Source organism: Hemitrygon akajei, chromosome 11, assembly GCF_048418815.1.
Source record: "Hemitrygon akajei chromosome 11, sHemAka1.3, whole genome shotgun sequence".
In the NCBI taxonomy this organism is placed as follows: domain Eukaryota; kingdom Metazoa; phylum Chordata; class Chondrichthyes; order Myliobatiformes; family Dasyatidae; genus Hemitrygon; species Hemitrygon akajei.
In genome coordinates, this window is record NC_133134.1 from 14,052,563 (window position 1) to 14,074,978 (window position 22,416).

Genomic DNA, 22,416 nt, shown 5'->3' on the forward strand with positions numbered 1-22,416 from the left:
AGGTAGTCATAGACAGACATGTCAGAATGGAAATGATACAGGGATAGAATTAGGCCATTCGGCCCATTGAGTCTTCTCCACCATTCCAACATGGCTGATATAATATCCCTCTCAATCCCATTCTCCTGCCTTCTCACCATAGCCTTTGACACCCTTAATAACTAACAAATTTCACAACATATGCTGGTGATATTAAATATGATCCTGATACTGATCCTGACTAAGTATCTATCAACCTCTGCTTTAAATATACTCAATAACTTGGTTTCACAGTAGACGATTTGAGCTGAAGGGTTTGTTTTAATGCTATGCACTCTATGACATTACACAATTTGATTCCACTTTAAGTATACTCAATGACTTGACCTCCAAAGCCACCTGTGTCAATGAATTCCACAGATTCACCACCCTCTGGCCAAAGAAATTCCTCCTCATCTCTATTTTAAATGGATGTCCCTCTTCTCTGAGTCTATGCCCTCTGGTCCTATAGGAAACATCCTCTCCACATCCACAATGGAGGGATGGGAATGGAAAGTTTCTGATAGAATTTTGTAGAAGAGTACACCACAAGAACAAGCCATACAGGTCACAATGTTGTGCCAAACCAGCTAAGAAGTCAATCAAAAGTATCAAAACATTGATCCCTCCTGCCTACACCATATCAATATCCTTCCATCCTGCTTACATCCAAGTGCCTATCCCCAAACGTCTCTTAAAAGCCTCTAACGTATTTACCTTTAGCACAATACCAGGCATCACCACTCTCTGAATAAAATCTTACCCCTCACATCCCCCTTGAACATAACCCCTCCTACATTCAATGCATGCCCTCTAGTATTAGATATATCAATACTGGGAAACAGATGCTCTCTGCCCACTCTATCTATGCCTCTCATAATCTTGTGAACCTCTATCAGATCTCCCCTCAGCCTCCGGCTCACCAGAAAAAACAACCCAAGTTTATCCAGCCTCGTGTGACAGCACATGCCCTCTAAACCAGGCAGTATCCTGGTGAACAACTTCTGCACCCTCTCCAAAGCCTCAACTTCTTTCCTATAGTAGGGTGACCAGATCAGTATACAATACTCCAGATGTGGTCTAATTAGAATTTTATAAAGTTGCAACATAACCTCCTGACTTTTGAACTCAATGCCTCGACTAATAAAATCAAGCATTCCATGAGCCTTCTTAACCACCTTATTGACCTGTGTAGCCACTTTCAACAAGCTATGAACTTGGATGCCAAGATTTCTCTGCTCGGCAACGTTGTTAAAGATCTTGCCCTTAACTGTGTACTGTCTGCTTGCTTTTGTCTGACCAAGGTGCAATACCTCACATTCATCTGGGTCAAACTCCTTCAGCCATTTCTCAGCCCATATCTGCAAGTGATCTATATCTTTGCCAGTAGTCTACACTATCCACAGCTCCACCAGTATTGGTATCACCTGCAAATTTGCTAACCCACCCATCTACATTTTCTTCCAGCTCATTTATATACATTACAAACACCAAAGGTCCCATCACAGATCTCTGCAGAACTCCACTAATTACAAACCTCCATCTCAAATAAGTGCCTTCAACCACCACCCTCTGTCTTCTATGCGCAAGCCAGTTCTGAATCCAAGCAGCAAATTTGCCATGGGTCCCGTGCACTTTAATCTTCTTGATTAGCCTCTCATGACGGACATCAGTGTCAGGGCTGATACCTTGCCCTATTGTCCTGTTTATTATTTATTGTAATGCCTGCACTGTTTTTGTGCACTTTATGTAGTCCTGTGTAGGTCTGTAGTCTAGTGTAGCTTTCTCTGTGTTGTTTTTTTTTACGCAGTTCAGTCTAGTTTTTGTACTGTGTCATGTAACACCATGGTCCTGAAAAATGTCTCATTTTTACTATGTACTGTACCAGCAGTTATGGTCGAAATAACAATAAAAGTGACTTGACTTGACTTGATGAGGGACTTTGTCAAATGCCTTACTAAAATCCTTGTAGTCAACATCCACCTCCCTACGTTCATCAATCTCTCTCGTCACCTTGTCTCTCTCTCGCTCATCCCTTTGATAGTGCAGCTTTTTCTCAGAAAATAATAGCAACAAAGATCAATTTTTTTTATCCTGACACCAGTGACAGAATGGGTTGACTGCATGAGCCAGAACTCAGGGAAACTTGGGTGTCAGTCTATGCCCTGTCCCAAATCCTAGCTGTGCCTCACCACAATAAGATTCCAAACATCTTTTCATTGTGCTTGCTAATGAAAAAACATAGCATTTATGATCTTATAAGATGGACCCATTTCTTTCTAGTAGGAGAATGTATTCAAATTAATTATAATTAATAGGATGAAAGATACCCATCCCTCTTAAACATCCCTCTGAATCGTGCAGTATGAAGATAGATAGGTCAGCTGGCAGAAATGCAGGAATATGCTTTACAAGGAATGTCCAATGGATAACACAAGATTACTCAATCATGACACTGATTAAAAGGTATAATTACAACCCATCCTGGCAAGTGTACTATCTCTGATTGTATAATTAGCACATGTCACCAAATTCAACATATCCTTCTCTGTTATTTAAAATGAAGGAAAGTTAGAATGAGAGAGAAATTACTCTGAATGTACATATATCCTGGGCAATGTTTGTACCTTGGTTAAATTAAAAGACACTTGATTTCATGGCATAAAAGTTTTGTTTTGTCCTTGTGCCATTCTGGACTAAAGTTCTGCAAAGTGCACTGAATTTAACACACTCAAAGGTTAATATTAATATCAGCAGAGTGACACTCGATGCATTGGCTTAGCGTTCATTTGTTCCACTATTTTGACAAGGTGCTGAGTTTATTTTAAGCATTCTTTTTTTGATACCATCAGCAGACAATTCTAACATTTCCAATCCTGAGGAGGAGGTTAGTCATACGAGGAAGAAACAATCATTTCAAATTTCACAGAGATTTCTCACAGCGATGATGCGAATGTGGATTTATCTGTGAGCTCCACCTGATCCAAGATAGAGCAGCTCCACTGCACTGCAGACAGCTCTCTAACTGTCGTCATCATGGCGCAGGGGATCTGATAGTTTACTTGTGCCAATGACCTAAAGTCATACTCTAAACTAGACCATTAATTAAAAACCCTCTATTCAATGCCCCATCACTGCCTATAGTACTCCCTGGTACTGGTCATCCACTGATAAGCAGGCTTTAAGTGTTGAGCTCTGGGCCACTGAGCACAGGCTTAGCCTTCCACATCACGTGTGTGATTCTCAGGTTATCTACACTATGCCAGGGAGGCCTGTCATGGAGTTTTGAAAGGCAGCACTGACTTCCTGGCCATTCTCCTCTGATTTCTCTCGTTAACAAGCTGCTTTCAGCCACAGAACTGCCGCTCTCTGGATGTTTTTGGCATCGTTCTCTGTAAACTCTAGAGACTGTTGTGTGTGAAAATTCCAAGTGATCAGCAGTTTCTGAGATACTCAAACCACCCCTTCTGGCACCGACAATCATTCCACGGTCAAAGTCACTTAGATCACAGTTCTTCCCCATCCTGATGTTTGGTCTGAACAGCAGCTGAACCTCTTGACCACACCTGCATGCTTTTAGGCCTTGAGTTGCTGCCGCATGATTGGATGATTAGGTATTTACATTAACGAGCAGGTGTACGGGTGTACCAATAGTGTGGCCACTGAGTGTACTGTTACAGATAACCGTAACATTCCCTGTAACTTTACAGCCACAGAGAAAGTGCAGTTAGGCAAATGATGAGGAAGATTGTGACATATTGGACAAGAGTTCTGTTCAAGCATCTTCCAACAGTGGGAAAGAAGCTGTCTTTGAGCCTAGTGGTACGAACTTCCGAGCCTTTGAATCTTCTGCCTGAAGAAAGGGAGGAGAAGAGAGGATGATCGGGATGGGAAGGATCTTTGATTATGTTGGCTGCTTTCTGGAGTCAGCAGGAAATGTAGACAAAGTCAATGGAGGGAAGTTAGCTTTTTACAGAACATTACTGCACAGTACAGCCCTGCAGGCCATGATGTTGCGTCCACATTTTAATCTATTCCAAGGTCAATCTAACACTTTCCTTTTATCCATGTGCCTATCTAAAAGTCTCTTAAAATTCCCTAATGCATTTGCCTCTATTACCACCCTAGAAATGTATTCCACACACCCACTATTCTCTGTTTAAAAAAAAACCCACCCCCATCATTTCCCCATACCTCCCTCAAACCAGCTCAAAATCAAGCCCCGTTGTGTTAGCCATAGTCCATTCTGGGGAAGAAGGTCTCTGGTTGTCCACTTGATCAATGCCTCTAGCCATCTTGGGCACCATGGTAGCATAGCAGTTAGCGTGACAGTATTACAACTCGGGGCAGCAGAGTTCTGAGTTCTGGTATCCGCTGTAAGGAGTTGGTATGTTCCTTCCCATGTGCGTGTAGGTTCAGCTGGGATGCTTCAGCTTCCGCCCGCGGTCTCGAGTTAGGTCAATTGGTCACTGTAAATTGTCTCGTGATGAGGTTAGGGTTAATCGACTTTGTTGGGGCAGTGTAGCTCAAAGTCCAGAACCAGAGGCCACAGTTTAAGAATAAGGGGTAGGCCATTTAGAATGGAGTTGAGGAAACACTTTTTCACCCAGAGAGTTGTGGGTCTGTGGAATGCTCTGCCTCAGAAGGCAGTGGAGGCCAATTCTCTGGATGCTTTCAAGAAAGAGTTAGATAGAGCTCTTAAAGATAGCGGGGTCAAGGGATATGGGGAGAAGGCAGGAACGGGGTACTGATTGTGGATGATCAGCCATGATCACATTGAATGGCGGTGCTGGCTTGAAGGGCTGAATGGCCTACTCCTGCACCTATTGTCTATTGGCTGAAAGGGCCTACTCTATGCTGTATTGCTATATAAAGAAATAAATAAATCTTGAGCACATCTTATCAAGCTTCCTCTCTTTCTTTTCTTCCCACATTAAGTAATTCAGCATAAGTGACCTAGCCTTGACATGTTGGGGTCTGGCAGATGGATGATGGTTACTATTTCTAGAATATGGTCAACAAGAATATAAACACCAATGTTTCAATGTACCTGAACAATAATGAAGGAGTTTACTGATGAATGTTTAAAACATCCGCTGATGATGGATGGCCCCATTAAGAGGTTTCTAATGCGAGTCTGGCTCATTTTGAAGATCTGTTGTGCTAGTGATTTTTCATTCCTATATGGATCCCTGGTTTTACCGTTTGCCCTCAGAATCTGTTTGCATTCTCTGCAGTCTGGTCATCCCAAATATGGGTTACATTAAACACTCAGAACCCAAGTACAAACCGGTCTGGTGACACCTCAAAGTAAACAAAGCACATGAGGCAGAAAATTAGGATCCTGGTTAATGTATTAACAATAGCTGACGAAAATCAATGCATTACTGTAAGTTCCAGCAACTAGTGCGTAAAAACTGATCTTCTTAGTGCTGCTTCTATTCCCACAACCTTAGTTTCAACCTATGAGCACTCAGAAAAACTTGGGAGGAAAATCTGGGACTTCTGAGCAAGACTCCCACCAAGGCCAGAAGTAAATTTATAGCAAATTCACTGAAAATCAATTTCCCCTGAGGTTTCCTGGATGAGCTGATGACATTGGTTCCATAAAAGAAATATCAACCCAGGGCTTTCAAAGAAAAATTAGGTTAAACTTTAGAGTAAAATTTTACCATCTAAGTACACATTTTTCAGCATAATTACCAGAGGCAATTTTTCTTCACAGTAGTCTCAAAGGAATAATGTTTCTTATATAACACACAAAATAGTTTAAGACAAGAGCTGGAAACTTTAAACACAAGAGATTCTGCAGATGCTGGAAATCTTGGGCAACGTGCACAAAATAATGGAGGAACTCAACAAGCCATGCAGTATTTATTTGGGATTAAATAGCTGATGTTCCAGTTCTAGACTCTTCATCAACCCTGGAAAGAAAGGAGGGAAGAAGCCAGAATAAGACAGTGAGAGAAGGAGGAGGAGTACAAACTGGCAGGTGACAGGCGAGACCAGGTGGGGGGGGGGGTGGGGGGGTAAAGTTTGTAGCTGGGGGAGGGGAGATTATGATGAATATTCACTCCTGTCCTGTTGGCCACTTGGCTGTTTGCTAAGCTTGCTTTCTAAACACAGTTGTCACTTGTAAGATCATACCGTTGTAAGTAAACTTCCAACTATATTGCTTTGTTTAATTTCTGGTCATAAGGAAAGTCAGTCTTCAGTTCTTAAATGTAAATGGCAAGCAGTAATCAACTTGAAAAGCACTCTCTATAGAACAAGTTTGAAAATAGCTCTATAGATAGAAGACACTCTGTAAAGAGACACTTCACCTGTTTTTACAACTTGAGAAGCAGGATAAGACAATGGATTACAGAATTTGGGTTGTTTCAAACAGACAGGCTGACTCATAAGTTGCTTAGTTCATGGAAACTTGCAGAACAGATGGATAATATCATTTAGCATATCAATATCTGATGTGTTTATAGTTGGAAGGGTTTTATGTGCTCAAAGAAGTTAGGTTCACAGCATTTACAATCTCGATGGTGGCTAGCTAAGGTTTAAGTCTCCAAAAGGTGCTTTCAGTCCATTTGTGTTAAAAGGATATCTGAAAAAATATTATATGTGTGTAAGGTCGGCCAACTGGGAGAAAAAGGGTATAAAATATAGACAGCAGTTCAGGCTTATTAAGAGCAGGGTAAGGAACATCAAGAAGAAACGTGGATTAAACTAGAACCTATTCACTGAAGTAGAATCTATACTTCCTGCTCCAGTTCCTGTGATGGATGATTTGTTGTTTGCATTGTGGTCTGTCTTTTTAGTTTATAGGATCTTCGGTGCCATGTTAGCATAGCAGTTAGCACTAGGGGCATCAGAACTTGAAGTTCAATTCCACCATCTTCTGTAATGAATTTGTATGTTCCTTCCTGTAAGCATGTGGGTTTTTCTCCAGGTGCTCCGGTTTCCTCCCACAGCCCAAAGACGAAAGTTAATTGGTTATTGTAAATTGTCCTGTGATTAGGTTAGGATTAAATCAGGCGTTGTCAGGGGTTGCTGAGCGGCAGAGCTCAAAGGGATTAGGGCCTATTCTGCGCTGAATCTCTAAATAAAAAATACAAATAAATACCTGCGTTTTAATCCTTAATCCTTTGTGTTTGAGAAATCATTTATGCTTAAGAAATGCTCTGTGCTTTATGTTTAGGAAATGGTTTGTAAATGTCATATTGAAGCAATTACCAAGAAGATGTGACAGAAGCTATATTTCATTAGGAGCTTGAGGAGAATTAAAATGTCACCAAAGAGACTCACAAATTCCTACAGATATACCATGGAGAGAATTCTAACTGGCTGCATCAATATCTGGTTTGGAGGGACCACTGCACATTGCTGTAATAACATAATCACTAAGACGAGGGAGTTGATTGTAGACTTCAGGAAGGGGAAGTTGGGAGAACACACACTAGTCAGTCCTCATCAAGGGTCAGCAGTGAGCAACTTGGGTGTCAACATCTCAGACGATCGATCTTGGGTCCAACACATTGATGTAATTATGAAGAAAGCATGCCAGAAGCTACCCTTCATTAGGATTTTGAGGAGACTGGAGCAATTTTCTACACATGTACTGTGGAGAGCATTCTGATTGGCTGCAACAGTGCTTGGTATGGAGATGCCAATGCCCAGAATCAAATTGGAAAATGCTACAGACTAGCGAGGACATCTTCAAAAGAAGTTAGCAGATTTCTGAAAGGTCCATGAACCCATGAACACTATTTCATTATTTTGCTCACTCTTTGCACTCCTCTTTTTTTATATATATTTCTTAAGAGTAATCCTTTATGTCTTGCACTTTACTGCTGCTGAACACAACAAATGTTACAACATAGAGTAAGTCAGAGATAACACTTTGATTCTGATTCTGGAAGTAAGCATAATCTATCCACTCATTCCACTTACTTGCACTGGTTGTGTTCAATTTCGTGCTCTTGCATTTTTCAGAGCTCAAAGCAATATTCTACAAGTGCAGAGATATCATCTAGGAGTTGCAAGAGTAAAGGAATGACTAGCTCTCTGCAATATTTGCAATGATCAAGTCCAGAATCCTTTACAATTGAATATGAAGTTCTCATTTAATCTGGTAAAAACAGACCTCCACATACTGTAGAAAGCACCTCACGACAAGTCCAGGTCCAAAGTACATTATTCTTACAGATTCTTTAACAGGTTATTGGGTTTCATTGAAAAAATACACATCCCAATCAGACACGGCTTCCTATGTATTTTGTTTAGGAAATACATTACTGTACAAAACTCCTAGGCACACATAGCTAGGGTGCCTAAGACTTTCGCACAGTATTGTAGCAAGTTTATGTATTGCACTTTACTGCTGCCACAAAAAAATAAATTTCATGACATATATGAGTGATGATAAACCTGTCACAACCACGGATTCGGCAGCACAGTAGATATGGCAATTGCGCTTGTGAATTTGCACGTGTCAGCTGATCATTATTTAATTGTGATAGTAATTAACTTCATACTTGTAGTGCTTATCAAGACTTGGCCAGAGCACAGCAACGTTTCGCTGCCTGTTTTCATTCGGCCTTCCCTGAGAAATTGGACTTTCGAGTCACCTGACTCTGAAGACTAGCGATATTCGTTTAATGTTTAGATTTTCTTTTCAGCCTCAGTGTAGGCTTCGTTCTCCAGTTGAGAGTTTTAGTTAACAGCCCTCTTTGGCCTAGCATTTATTGTTTTATTTTCCCTTTAACACTGTTCGCATTGAAGTTTTTATGAATTATCGACCTGCTTCAGTGTCTCTCACTCCGCACTTGGGCCATATCTGAACCTGGTGACAAAACCTGATTCTGATATAGGTCTCCATTGTGGACTGAGAGTTTGAAGGGGACAGGGAGAGGGGAATTATATTTGGGCAAAGGGGAAGGAAGAGGGGAGGGCACGGGAAGCACTAGAAAGACATTCTGTAATGATCAGTTACTTGGAATCAAATGATCTTGCCTGGTGTTTCAGGGCTGGGTGTGTCTGCACCTGTGCCACCCAATTCCCCAGCACACCTTCACTGCCACCTGTCCCACACCCCTCCTATGGTGCTCCACTCTCGCCATTCCAAACATCCTTTGTTCTCAATAGCTTTACAAACTCGCTCTCCATTCCATGTTGACAAGTTCAGTACCTTGCAAAAGTCTTAGGTGCTTTACCTATATATACGTGCGAAAGACTTTTACACAGTACTGTATCATAGATTATTTTAGGATCAAGAATCAACTTTATTTGCCATATATATATTTACATCTATTAGGAATTTACTATTACATATAAATGTATATGGCAAATAAAGTTTAAGGCATGTGATTCTGCAACAAGGCCAATGATTTCAGAACATTGTCATCCACATCACGTTAGAAATTCAAAACTTCGTACAAGAACACAGATTTGACCACAGCATCTGCAGTGTACTTTGTGTTTACAAGAACAATGCTGCCTGCAGTTTAAGTGACTTTAGAGGGATGACTTACATTGCAAAGCTGTCTTCGTAAAAACATCTGTTCCTCAGCAGTCCAGCCCAGAGCTGCACTCCGACGATCCCAAATATAAAGAAGACAAAAAAACAAAGGAGAAGAACATTGCCTAACATAGGCAGAGTATCTAATAGCAAAGTCACTAGTATCCTCATACCTGTAAAATATAGAAATGCAAACACACAATTAGTATTAAGGTTAACATGATCTAAAATTAACAGTCATGACAAACATAACTCTTTTTCATTTTCTTCCAGTTTTGTTGATGTTCACCAAGTCTGCTCTATGAAAAATGTCAATATGTGATGATCTATAGTTCTATGATAATTAATCTATTGAAATAGATATTTAGTTATTATAACAGATATTACCCTTCAACCATCAGTCTCCTGAACCAGCATGGATAACCTCATTCACCTCAACACTGAACTGATTCAACAATCTATGGATTCACTTTCAGGGACTCTAAAATTCATGTTCTCAGTATTATTTATTTATTATTATTTGCCCTTTCTTGTATTTTCACAGTTTGTATTTTACATATTGGTTGTTTGTCAGTCTTTGTTTGTTTGCATTTTTTCATTGATTCTATCAATTTCTTTGTTCCTGCAACTCTCGGCAAGAAAGTAAATGCCAGGGTCATATATATCGACATTTAAATATTTTGATAATGAATTTAATTTGAACTTTAAATGCATAATTAATTTCAAAGCCAATTTGAACTTTGAAATACAATTGCAGTTTAAAAAGGACAATGACATGTTGGCCAAAATTTTGCAAGACCAGTTCAAAAGTTAACAATTGCTTGCTAAAGTTGGACATCCCAGCACTCATATTAATTTCAATTTCAACACTAACATAAATTCAATTATTTTATTTCAAGTAAAGTAATCTTTCTGTTAAAATAAAACAGAAAGGAATTCACTCAAGATTATTATCATAATCTTAATGTATGTTGTAATAAGCCCACAATATATGTAAATCATATTACAAAGGATTATATATAATTTGCAGAACACCAGCTAGACTTGCTGCACTGTGAATATGTCCCTGGATGATATATTTCAGTGCAAAGTGATCTAAGAATTCATCCCATTTAAAAAATAAAATATTTTATGACAGAAACAGCCCATAATTTATTCAGTAATGTGATGCAATCATTTTCAACTCTAAAGCAATTAGCCATCACCACTGTTCAAGGCATTAAGCAACATACTTAATCCCAGGCTTCTCGATCAACATATCTCACTTTCTATTTGTTCTAACAAAATTAGATGAGAAGAGAGGAAAGCACCAAATGTCTGTAAAGTCGATGAGGACGTGTCGAGAAAAGGCACGAGGAAGGAAATGGGACACATAATGTGGAACAAATGCAATTTGGTTAATTTCATGGGATAAATAAAAATAAAGAATACTTTTTCTCATCAAATGTATACTGATATTGATGCTTCTTTGTCTGCAGGACTTGCATGTGTCCAGGACAGAGAAGTGGGCAGGAAAAGTCATTGCAGAACCATCCAACCAGCAAATTGCCCTTTCCAAAAACTCCTTTTTGGAAAGTGCTATTGGGCTATTAAAACAGAAGCTGCACACCATTTTGTAAGTTCCTTCCCCCAGGCAGTTAACCAGATCAGCCATACGAGACAGCAACCCCCACCATCCTCTATCTATGACCTCAGTCACTGCACTGCCCTGTAAACATTTTAGACCACATTTTGATAATATTGCTGCGCACATTGTAGATAGATGCTGGTATTTATGTACTTATGCATATTTTATTCCATATCCCTACTTTAACCTCTAAGTTGAGGAGATGATAGTGCCTACAGTGACTCCTTTGCTTGCATCTTTGGAAACAGCTCTGTTTCTGTCTTTAATATCACTACTTTTCCCTGTCAGCATTCCTTTGAAGACCCTGATCTGGAGTTACACGCTGACTTTGGTTCTTTGCAGGAATGGGACCCACTCTCGGGGTCTCACGACTGGCCACTATTCAACGTACCAAGGGCATGGCCTAGAAGACTAGCACACCTTCAGGGTTCTGGGGTTTTGTGGCTCTGGAGGTGGAGTCGGTGCCTCCGCAGGAAATTGGTGTGTCGTGGGCGACAAAAGATCGAAAGCAGCAAGCTGGCTGCTGCCCACACGAAATGCTGGTGGAACACAGCAGGCCAGGCGGCATCTACAGGAAGAAGCACTGTCGACGTTTCGGGCAACCTGATGGCATGAACATTAACTTCTCTAACTTCTGTTAATGCCCCTCCTCCCCTTCTTACCCCATCCCTGATTTATTTATTTCCCCCCTTTTTTTCCTCTCTCTCTCTGCCCATCACTCTTTGCCTGGTCTCCACCTCCCTCTGGTGCTCCCCTCCCCCTTTCTTTCTCCCGAGGCCTCCCATCCCATGATCCTTTCCCTTCTCCAGCTCTGTATCCCTTTTGCCAATCACCTTTCCGGCTCTTAGCTTCACCCCACCCCCTCCGGTCTTCTCCTATCATTTCGGATTTCCCCCTCCCCCTCTTACTTTCAAATCTCTTACTATCTTTCCTTTCAGTTAGTCCTGACGAAGGATCTCGGCCCGAAACGTCGATATTGCTTCTCCCTATAGATGCTGCCTGGCCTGCTGTGTTCCATCAGCATTTTGTGTGTGTTGTTTGAATTTCCAGCATCTGCAGATTTCCTCATGTAAGCTGGCTGCTGGCTGTGTGCCCAGAGACCCGAGTTCTTTGGGCCCAGAACTCAGAAAAAGCAATGCATCAGACTTTTAACATGGTAAATCAGTGAGTTGTTTGTTATGCCTCCCCTCTCGCTGAGAAATGGAGACATCACTTTTTCTCTTATTTGGGAGAGTGAGAGCCTGTGGTATGTCAAATACCGGGTGAACTAGTAATCTTTGGGGTTTGGCAAGTCTGCGTCTTTATCGATGCTTTGCTGCGCACTTGGGTGCCTGGTGGGGGGTGCCGATGCTTTTTTTTGCTGGTGGGGGAGGATCGTTGCTTTGCTGCTGCTTATGCATAGGGGGGAGTTGGGGGTTCTTTGGGGTTCTAACTGTCATGCATTCTTTGGGGCACTCCTCTGTTTTTGTGGATGGTTGCAAAGAAAAAGAATTTCAGGATGAAAATTGTATATATTTCTCAGAGATTAAATGTCCCTTTGAAACCTTCGGTTTATTTTTTTATTTAATTCTTTGTTTTTATCATTGTTGAATGTTGCCGCTTTACGCTGCATGTCACATCAAGACATCACAGCAAATTTTTAATACACGTGAATGTATATGTAGAATATAGTTGACCTTTGATCCTTGATGTACAGTAGAAACTGTGTGCTATGGTTCACAAAACCTATAGTTCGATAGATCAAAAATGAGAGAAAAGGATTGGTGGTCTTTTGTGTCAGAGGGTTGGAAACAGGGATGAGCAAGTCTTGCTGCAATTCCACACAGTTTTTGTGCAAAACCACACCTAAACTGTCATATGCAATTTTTTTTTTTGTATTCTAGTTAAGGTAAATATGTGTATTTCTGGTCACCACACTATAGGAAGGGTGTGACTAAGCTAGAGCAGTAAAAGAAAAGATTCACAAGGATGTTGGATACCTGGATTGGAGGGTTTGAGTTATCAGAAGAGATTGGATTAGCTAGATCTGTTTCTTTGGAGCGAAGGAGACTGAGAGGTGACATGATAGAGGTACATAAATTATAAAAGGCACTGTTACCTCTAAGCTGTGTGGGTGCTCAGCCATGCAGCAGCTGAAATGCTCATCTGCACATAGCCTTTGTAGTTGTTATATACTGTTAATATAATTTAAAAATTATGCTAATGTAATTTTGAAATCTATGTTAATATAATTGAGAAATACCCTGTAATTAATTATGCATTAATGAGCATAATCCAGAAGTTTTCTAAATAATAAACATACCACAACCTTTACTTTTAAACATTTCAGAGCTCCAACATGCTTACATTGTCAGTGTTTCAAGTTACAACACTGCTACAAATTGTAACAATAAACACAGAATGGAAGCTGGTAGCTCATTGTTAAGAAACCGACAGCCCACTAAACAGCCATGCAGTTTAAAATGCCACACATTTTTAAGGCTGTATAAAAATTACCAGCTCAAAGCAATGACCGTGTAGCCATTTTAAAAAAATATTAGAGGGAACATTGGTAGATATAGAGAAATTAGAGGGGACTTTGGTAGATATAGAGAATAGAGAGATTCTGATGCCTTCCCCACAGTTTATCAAATCATACTTGAATTCATTTACTGATGATATTATTTCTCTATTAGTATTTTATTTTCCCATGGACCAAAGAGCATGGGCTTAGAGTGAGGTGAAGGAAGTACAGAGGAGAACGGGGGGTGGTAACTTTTTCACACAGAAAGGACAAATAATATTTAGAATGAACAGCCATAAAAGGTAGTGGAAGCAGGAACAGTAATAACATTTAAAGGGCATTTTAACAGTTATACACACAGGTGGGGGACACGGAGATATGGAATTAATACAGGTAAGCAGTGTTAGGAGAATAGGCATGAAATGCTCTCTGTTTCTTATTCAAACCATTGAACTTGAATAAGCATGATTACATTTTGTGAAAATCTTTTTATACTTTTATTTCTGCCTGTTCTGCTCCTCTCCCTTACTAGGTATTGCATTATTTTCCTCCCACTGATATGCTGCAGGGGTCTTTTCCAACCAATTGTTACCTTATGCTTCTATTCATCTATGGAGTTGTATGAATGTATAGTTCGTTCTTTCTTTCTAATAAGAGATAAATTTGCCTGCATGCTACTGAGGAACTTTTTAAAAGTCTCCCATTGTTCTGCAGCATTTTATCATTCCATGTTTAGTCCCAGCTCCTCAGAATCTGCACTTCTTCAATCCATTAAGCAGGCTTTTATCATACCTACATTATATCCTTCTGCATCAGTATAAAGAGTTAATCATTTAGACTGGAAAGGAAAATAAACTTCTTTATAGTATTTTTATCTTCACGCTGTACATCTGCTGCAAATCAATGGATTTCATGTCGACTACACTCAGTGGCCACTCTATTAGGTACCTCCTCCTCAAGTCCATGGTCTTCTGTTGCTGTAGCACATCCATTTCAAAGTTCGATGAGTTGAGCATTCAGAGATGCTCTTCTGCACACCACTGCTGTAACACACGGTTAGTGAGTTACTGTCACCTTCCTGTCAGCTTGCATCAGTCTGGCCATTCCCCTCTGACCTCCCTCATTTTCGCCCACAAAACTGCCACTCTCTGGATGTTCTGGGGGGGTTTTTTGCACCATTCACTGTAAGCTGTATGATGTGAATGTTTATATGCAGAGTCACTTTGTAAACATTTCACTAAGTGTGAACCAATTGCACATGTTCTAACAACCTAACATACCTCCTTGGGACTTTCTACATAGTTTGCATTATCCAGGATAGAAGTAAGGCGCACACACACAGCCACCTACATTTGTTGGAGATACATTCAGAGGGGAACTAATAATGTTGCCACTGAGTATATGTTTGTGGTCTTCTCTGACCTTTCTCAGACCTATTGAACTGCCACTCACTAGAATTTTTTTGCTTCTCGCACCATTTTCTGTATACCCTAGGGATGGCTGTGTGTGAAAATCTCAGGAAATCAGCAGTTTCTGAGATACTCAAAGTCACTTAGATCACATTTCTTCCCCATTCTGATGTTTGTTTGGAACAACAACTGAACCTCTTGACCATGTCTGCATGCTCTTATGCATTGAGTTGCTGCCACTTGATTGGCTGATTAGCTTTTGCATTAACAAGCGGCCACTGAATGTACATCAATGGCAATTTGATTCTGATAAAGCTCTTATGAATCTCATATCAGTGCCACTGCTACCTACCAACCTATCACCACAAAACCGATGTACAACTTGAACAGCCCAACCTCAAGTCAATGTAAGAGGCAACAAGACTTTCTTAATGTCTGTTTTGATTTAATGAGTCACATTTATAAGGATCCAGTAGGTTTCTTGTAACATCAGGTCATCTTCATAAATTGGCACTGCTCCATTTCAAACTGTCTTCCTCTCACCAAGCCTCATGAGAATTTGCTGAAGAATTAAGTCAAACCCAAGATGGCACTGGTGATATATGGCAACATTTTATAGGCAGCTGACGAAACTACTAGATATTCTACTAACTATATTTCTTTTAGAATATGATCACTGCAACTCATGGCCTGTAACCTCCCTTTGGAAGCTGTGCTTTGGAACTGTCTGAATGATCTGGTGTTTTTACAGTCTCCTGAGCAAATCAGTGAACCGGACTCTCGAGAATGCAGGTACGACCATTTGCCATGGCGGCCATTGCTAGGGTGGACTGCAGGCCGGATTGAACAGAAAACAAACCGATGTTTAGCCAATTTAAGCTACAAGGCCAAGAGCGGAGGGCAAACCAATATTCATCTCAATTCTCCAAGTCAGCCTAGATCCCTCATTTAAGCCTGACTTGTCTCCCTCACTTCTCGCTGGCTGGCGTGGGTGTCTTGGGTCTACACCGCCACATTTGGGAGTCGCCCTTGGCCTACAGCCATCAAGCTCCTGGACCAGTTTCACTCACCACAGCTGTGTACTCCATTTTGGAGACTCTGCAGTTCATGTTCTATGCATTATTTACTTAATTTTTTTATTGTTTGCACAAGTTGTCCTTTTTTGGCACCTTTGATGTTTAATGGTCTTTGATGTGTGTGGATTTTTGCGGGTTCTACTGCATCTCTTTGTTTTGTAGCTGCCTGTAGGACGAATCTCAAGGTTAAATATGGCAGACGGACTTTGATAATAAATTCACTTTGAACTTTGAAACCCAAGCATTGGAACATAACAAACAGAAGCAGAAGAAACCCAATTGCCCCTTGCCTCTGCTCTGCCACTCAATAAAATCATGGCTGACCTTGCACCTCAGCACATTTTTCTTGCACTAGCACCATATTCTGAGTCTGAATGTCTAAATGTTTACCTATCTCCATCACGAAAAGACACATCAACTGAGCATCCACAACACTTGAGAAGAGAATTCCAAAGATTCAATATGCTCCAGATCAGGGGTTCCCAACTTTTTTAATGCCATGCACCCCCAGGTTGGGAAACACTGCTCTAGATGAAGAAATTTGCTAGAATCTCTGCTCCCCGTGGTTGGTCCTTTATTTCGAGACTGAGAGTCCTGGTCATACATAGGAAATATCATCCTTTACATCTATGATGCATGGCTCCTTAAGAATTCTGCACATTTGAATGAAATGTCCTTTCAATCCTTTAAATGCTGCTTCGCTTCTCCTCATAGAACAAACCCACCAGGGATCCTTGCAGAATCCAACATACTATCCCAAAACCTAACCGTACATCTTTGGAACATGGGAGGAAACCGGAGCACCAGGAGGATTCAAGATTCAAAAACTTTATTGCCATTCCAACCATGCATCAGCTCTGCAGGGCAGAATGAGACAGGGTTTCCCAGGGGCAAGTGCAATCATAACATAACAAACGCAACAAATAGTAAACACAACAATAAATAGTAAAACTCAACAGCCACGTGTCTGTTAAAAACAAGTTATAAGTGTCCAGTGCAAGTTAAAAGTGTCCAAAGCAGAGTCAGGTAGAGCAGCTATTTAGCTGTCTGACTGCCTGTGGGAGGAAGCTGTTTAGTAGCCTTGTGGTTTTAGTTTTTATGCTCCTGTAACATTTGCCTGATGGAAGAAGAACAAACAGTTCATGGAGAGGGTGTGAGGGGTCTTTAATGATGCACCGTGTCTTCTGGAGGTATCAACTCTGAAAGAGGTCTTGGACAGAAGGTAGGGAGACCCCAATAACCTTCTCTGCTCCTCTAACCACCGTCTGCAAGGCTTTTTTGTCAGCAGCACTGCAGCTGGAGTACCAGGTTGTGATGCAAAAGGTCAGCACACTCTCAACCACGCCTCTGTGGAATGTAGTTAAGATGTTAGTGGGGAGTGATGCTTGTTTAAGCTTCCTCAGAAAGTGCAATCTCTGCTGGGCCCGTTTTATAATCCCAGTGGTGTTCCTGGACCAGATGAGATTGTCCGAGATCTGCACCCCAAGGAACTTGATGTTTTCCACTCTCTCCACTGTGGAGCCGCTGATGCTGAGGGGTGTGTGCTCAGGTTGAGACCGTCTGAAATCGACGATCATCTCCTTGGCTTTGGTGACATTAAGCATCAAGTTGTTGTCACTGCACCAGCTCTCTAGGTGTTTGACCTTCTCCCTGTACGTTGTTTCATCATTTTTGCTGATGAGCCACACCACTGTGGTATCATCAGCAAATTTAATGATCAGGTTCCCCTTGAATCTGGCTGCACAGTCATGTGTTAGCAGTGTAAACAGCAGTGGGCTGAGCACACAGCCTTGTGGGGATCCAGTGCTCAGTGTGATGGAGTCAGAGATGTTCCTGCCAACACGGACTGACTGAAACCTAGGGGTTACAAGAAGAATGTACAGAGCCTTTATAGGCGGTGGTAGGAATCAAATTCTGATCATTGATCACTGGCTGCTGCTGGAGAGCGATTGCACTAACTGCTGTGGAACCACGCTGCCAACAGGAATTAGAAATGGTTAGAGGATACGTAGTAACACAGAGAAACTGAAGCTAAAAGCAACCTACTGGAGGAATTCTACCATAGATACTCGCCTCCGTAGTATCCAGGACATCTTCATGGAGCAATGCCTCAAGAAGTTGTCATCCATCATTAAGGACCCCCATCACCCAGATCATGCCTTGTTCTCAATGCTACCATCAGAAAGGAGGTACAGAAGCCTGAAGACACATACTCAACAATTCAGGAACTGCTTCTTCCCCACCACCTAGTTTCTGGATCTATCAACACTACCTCATTATTTTTTAATTTCTTTTTTTTTTGCACTATTTAACTTAACTACTTTATATAAATATGTATATATATTTACTGTAATTTGCAGTTTTTTCTCTCCCTATTATTATGCATTTTATTGTAACGCTGCCGCAAAATTAACAAATTTCACGCCATATGCCAATGATATTAAACCTGATTCTGATTCTGAATTCAGCGATTTCAGCAGGGTTGCTGGGGTTTGGGGGAGGGAACTTGGGACAGAGAGTGGAGAGGGAAGAAAACCTGAATAGAGAGGGGAGGCAGAGGAGTGAGACAGTGGCCAGAGGGGGAGTGAAGGAGGGTGGGCAGACAAAGAAAAGATTTTTAAAAATGATAAAGATTAGATTTATTTGTCACATGTACAGTACATTAAAGCACAGAGTGAAATCAGGGAGGATTGTGCTGAGCCATCTGCAAGTGTCACCACACTTCTGCCACCAAACGAAACCAGGGGCGAGGGAGAGCAGTGGTGTTGGGAGGAGGAGCAGGAGGGTGATGGGTGGAGGCAAACAGGGGAATGAGGCAGGTGAGGAGAGGAGTTTGAAGAGGGAGCTGCTGGAGGGTGATGAGCACAGATACAATGGTCCTGGGATCCAATAGTGAAATACAGTGCAGAGCGAAGCAAGTCCGAAGAGTTCGTAGCCCTGCTCCCGGTTCCATCTCCTGTGATTCAACACAATGATATGCTTCAATCAGAAGAGCTGGCTCTCCCCGGACATTGACCTATGTATAAGGCAGACAGAACTGTCCAGCTCACTATCCTCATGCAGATGAATCAAAACTTAATTTCACCGAGGAGTGCAAACGCTCTGAGAAGAGAAAGCTGTTATCACAGACGACTAAACTAAAATGAAATCCAGCTCTCGAGCTGAAAGTAATTCATCACTTTATCATTCAGTAACCTTAGGTTCTCTGAGAAAACAAAAGCAAATGGTATTTGATCACTTTGAACTACAGCTTAAGGAGACAAGGAATAAGAGATCCTGTCTTTTACAGTCAAAACATGACAAAAGCAAACAAAATGTTCTAAAACTCATTATTTATATATGATTTATTTCACTGTTGTGCTGCGCTGTATGGAAGACTACAGGCTGGAATGGTATCAGGACTCTTATTTGCTTTTAAATGATTAATTCCAGCCCTCCACACTGCCCTCAAACTGACCTGATGTTTACACAAAGAAAAAGTGAGCAGACTTAATCTTATTCAGCAAAATAATCGGTACCTGATTCAACAAGAAACCCAGGGGCCCTTAATATCTTACTATGTGAAGGAGCACAAATCTACCACTTACCTGAAGGAACATTCATCTTTTCAGATTAAAATGCTCTAATACTGGTCTTAATTTGCTCTTTCAAGAAATACTTATGCATGAAATGAGCTGACATTTATAAAGATGAATCACAAGTTTGCAATTGAGATTCTTCAAGGGCAGCAACTCTCTGAACGCTGTCAGGAAAATAGTTATAAACAATTCAAGATATGCATTAGATAAGGACTTGAAAATCACCAATGGCTCCTTCCTGATGCAAGCAAGTACCAAGGAAAAAATGCTCTCTATCACTGACTTGAAGGCTCAAAATGCTGAGGAGAAGCAGTGGGTGTTCTTGGAAGATTTTTACGGGAACCTTTGGATAAACATCTTGGCAATTGATCAGGAGTGGGAGGGTGATAATGAACGGGGCAGGATATATTTAGTGGGGCCCCTCCAAAGGATGGTTCCATGAACTCTAAATTGGGATCAATTTCCAATTGCCTAAATATTACATTATTGCTCTTAAGCATTTCAGTGTCAACATCTACTGACATAAGCACAACCTAGTAAATTTAAAAGAACAAATTTCCCACGGATTTTTTTTTTTGTTTTTACATGATGGACACCAAACTAAGTCAATATCCAAAAGTCTCTGCACAATTTGGGGAATTAAAAAGATTTGCTCTAACTTCATATTCCGCCAGCCACTTGACTCTATTTCTTGAAGCACAGGCAAATGAGGGAAGATCTGACAGGGGCATACAAAATTTTTAGGGGTAGTTAATAAGGTAAATACAAGAAGGCATTTTCCACTGAGGTTTGGTGAGACAAGTGTTGTGGATTTAATATTTCAGTAATATTCAAGTAATATTGTAAATATATTGTTTGGTTAAGCATTCTTTGATTACATAATTCATTATGGGTTATATGTATGGAGTACGTGAATGGCATACATCATTATGGCACTACGTTGTAAATGGATGCCTCATTAGATTAAAAAGAAAGTACTATTTAAGGGAACCTGAGGAAAAACTTTTTCACTCAGGGAATGGTGCGAATATGGAATGAGCTGCCAGAGGAAGCCTGTTTCTGTGCTGTAGTGCTCCTGATCTTGAAAAAAATATTTCACAGCCATTATACCAGGTTTCTTGCTGTAATAACAGCAGGAACAAGATAAAATTAAACCTGCAATTTGATAGATACATGGAATCCTTCATAAACAGGAGATCACTATTTCAAATGCTTAAATTCCAAGGAAGCCTGGGGCAGACTGTACGGCTCCAAAATTCTTAAGAATAATAGATTTGCAAACGTAATCTGCCTGCTAGAATTTGGATAAGTTAGCATAAAGCAAAGCTGTGATAGAACAAAATTCACAAAAAAGTTTAAGGTAATTGATAAGTCAATGTTAAAACAATCACCAGTGTTGACGAAGTAGGGGTGTGTGGTTGCCCACGGTCCATTGGATTCCTTTAACTTCCAAGAGCAAAGGAAAGACTGAAACCCTGCCTTGATTCCCTGGCAGTTTTGGCATGAGGATCTTCATCCAGGTTCCAAGGCTTGTGATTCTTCGCTTCTACAGTTCATTTGGTTCCCAGTGGCCTGACCTCCTGCTTGTATCCAGGAGATGTACAAAGACATGGAAGATCTTGCAGGCCATTGAAAAGAGGAGATGGTCATGGGATTGACTAGTAGGCCATTCTATAGATATCATGCATTTGGAAAGGTGTAAGGAGAGTGGAAGTAGCTGCCTTTGTGATTTAGATTCAGAATCACACAGCAGAAAAACAGGCCTTTCAGCCCATCTCATCTATGCCAACGAAGATGTCCATCTAACCCAGCTCCATTTCTCTGGCTTTTGATTCATATCCTTCTGTGGGGCAGTTTGGTAGCATATCAGCTAGCACATCACCTTACAGTGCCAGCCAGAGATCAAGAATCAGTATTCAATACCTGTCACTGCCTGTAAGGAGTCTGTACATTCCCTCCTCCGTGACCCCGTAGGTCTCCTCTGTGTGCTCCGGTTTCCTCCCACGTTCCGAAAACGTACAATTAAGGTTAGAGTTAGAGTTGCAGCGTGCCATGCTTGCGCTGGAAGCGTGGCGACTTTTGGCCCAAGTGCAATTCCCGCTGATTTGATTTGACGCAAATGACACAATTCACTGTATGCTTTGAGGTACGTGACAAATAAAGCTAATCTTTCCATTTTATTCCCCTTTCTTAAACTATCCTATCCACATGCTTCTGACCAACACAATAAAATTAATTTGTAATTTTAAAAAAGTCAAATATAAAACTTAAAAGTTTATTTTGCTGGCCCTGTGCCTCTTCCTTCCGGTTCTCATCGAAGGAAGATACAATGACAGGCCATTGTCAATACATCAGCAGATCTGAACATCTAAGTGTGACAGTTTAACTAAGTTTAGATGTATTATCAAGCCATGCGTAACACAATTATTCCTGCATTTCCTACTCATTCCAATGAAAATTTGTTTATGCTCTAATTTATCACATTACAGAGTGCAAATAAACAGGAAGTTCCAGTGCTGAATTGCAATTTTGCTTAAGGCTCAGAATAAGAAACAAGCTTGTTATCACTGACATATGTCGTGAAATTCGTTGGAGTTTGTGGCAGAAGTACAATGCAAAACATAAAAAACCCATAAATTACAGTAAGAAATACATAACAATCCTGTGTAAAAGTCTTAGGCACATATATATATA

General features: G+C 40.8%; 1 protein-coding gene across 1 annotated transcript in view; it reads right to left on the reverse strand.

Moving 5' to 3' along the window:
- Positions 1-22,416, reverse strand: part of cacna1ha (calcium channel, voltage-dependent, T type, alpha 1H subunit a) — a 333,897-nt gene that overhangs the window by 295,262 nt on the left and 16,219 nt on the right. The window contains exon 4 of the mRNA XM_073060243.1: positions 9,543-9,702. Within this exon, the coding sequence (XP_072916344.1) occupies positions 9,543-9,702 (160 nt within the window). The remainder of the gene's footprint in view (positions 1-9,542; positions 9,703-22,416) is intronic.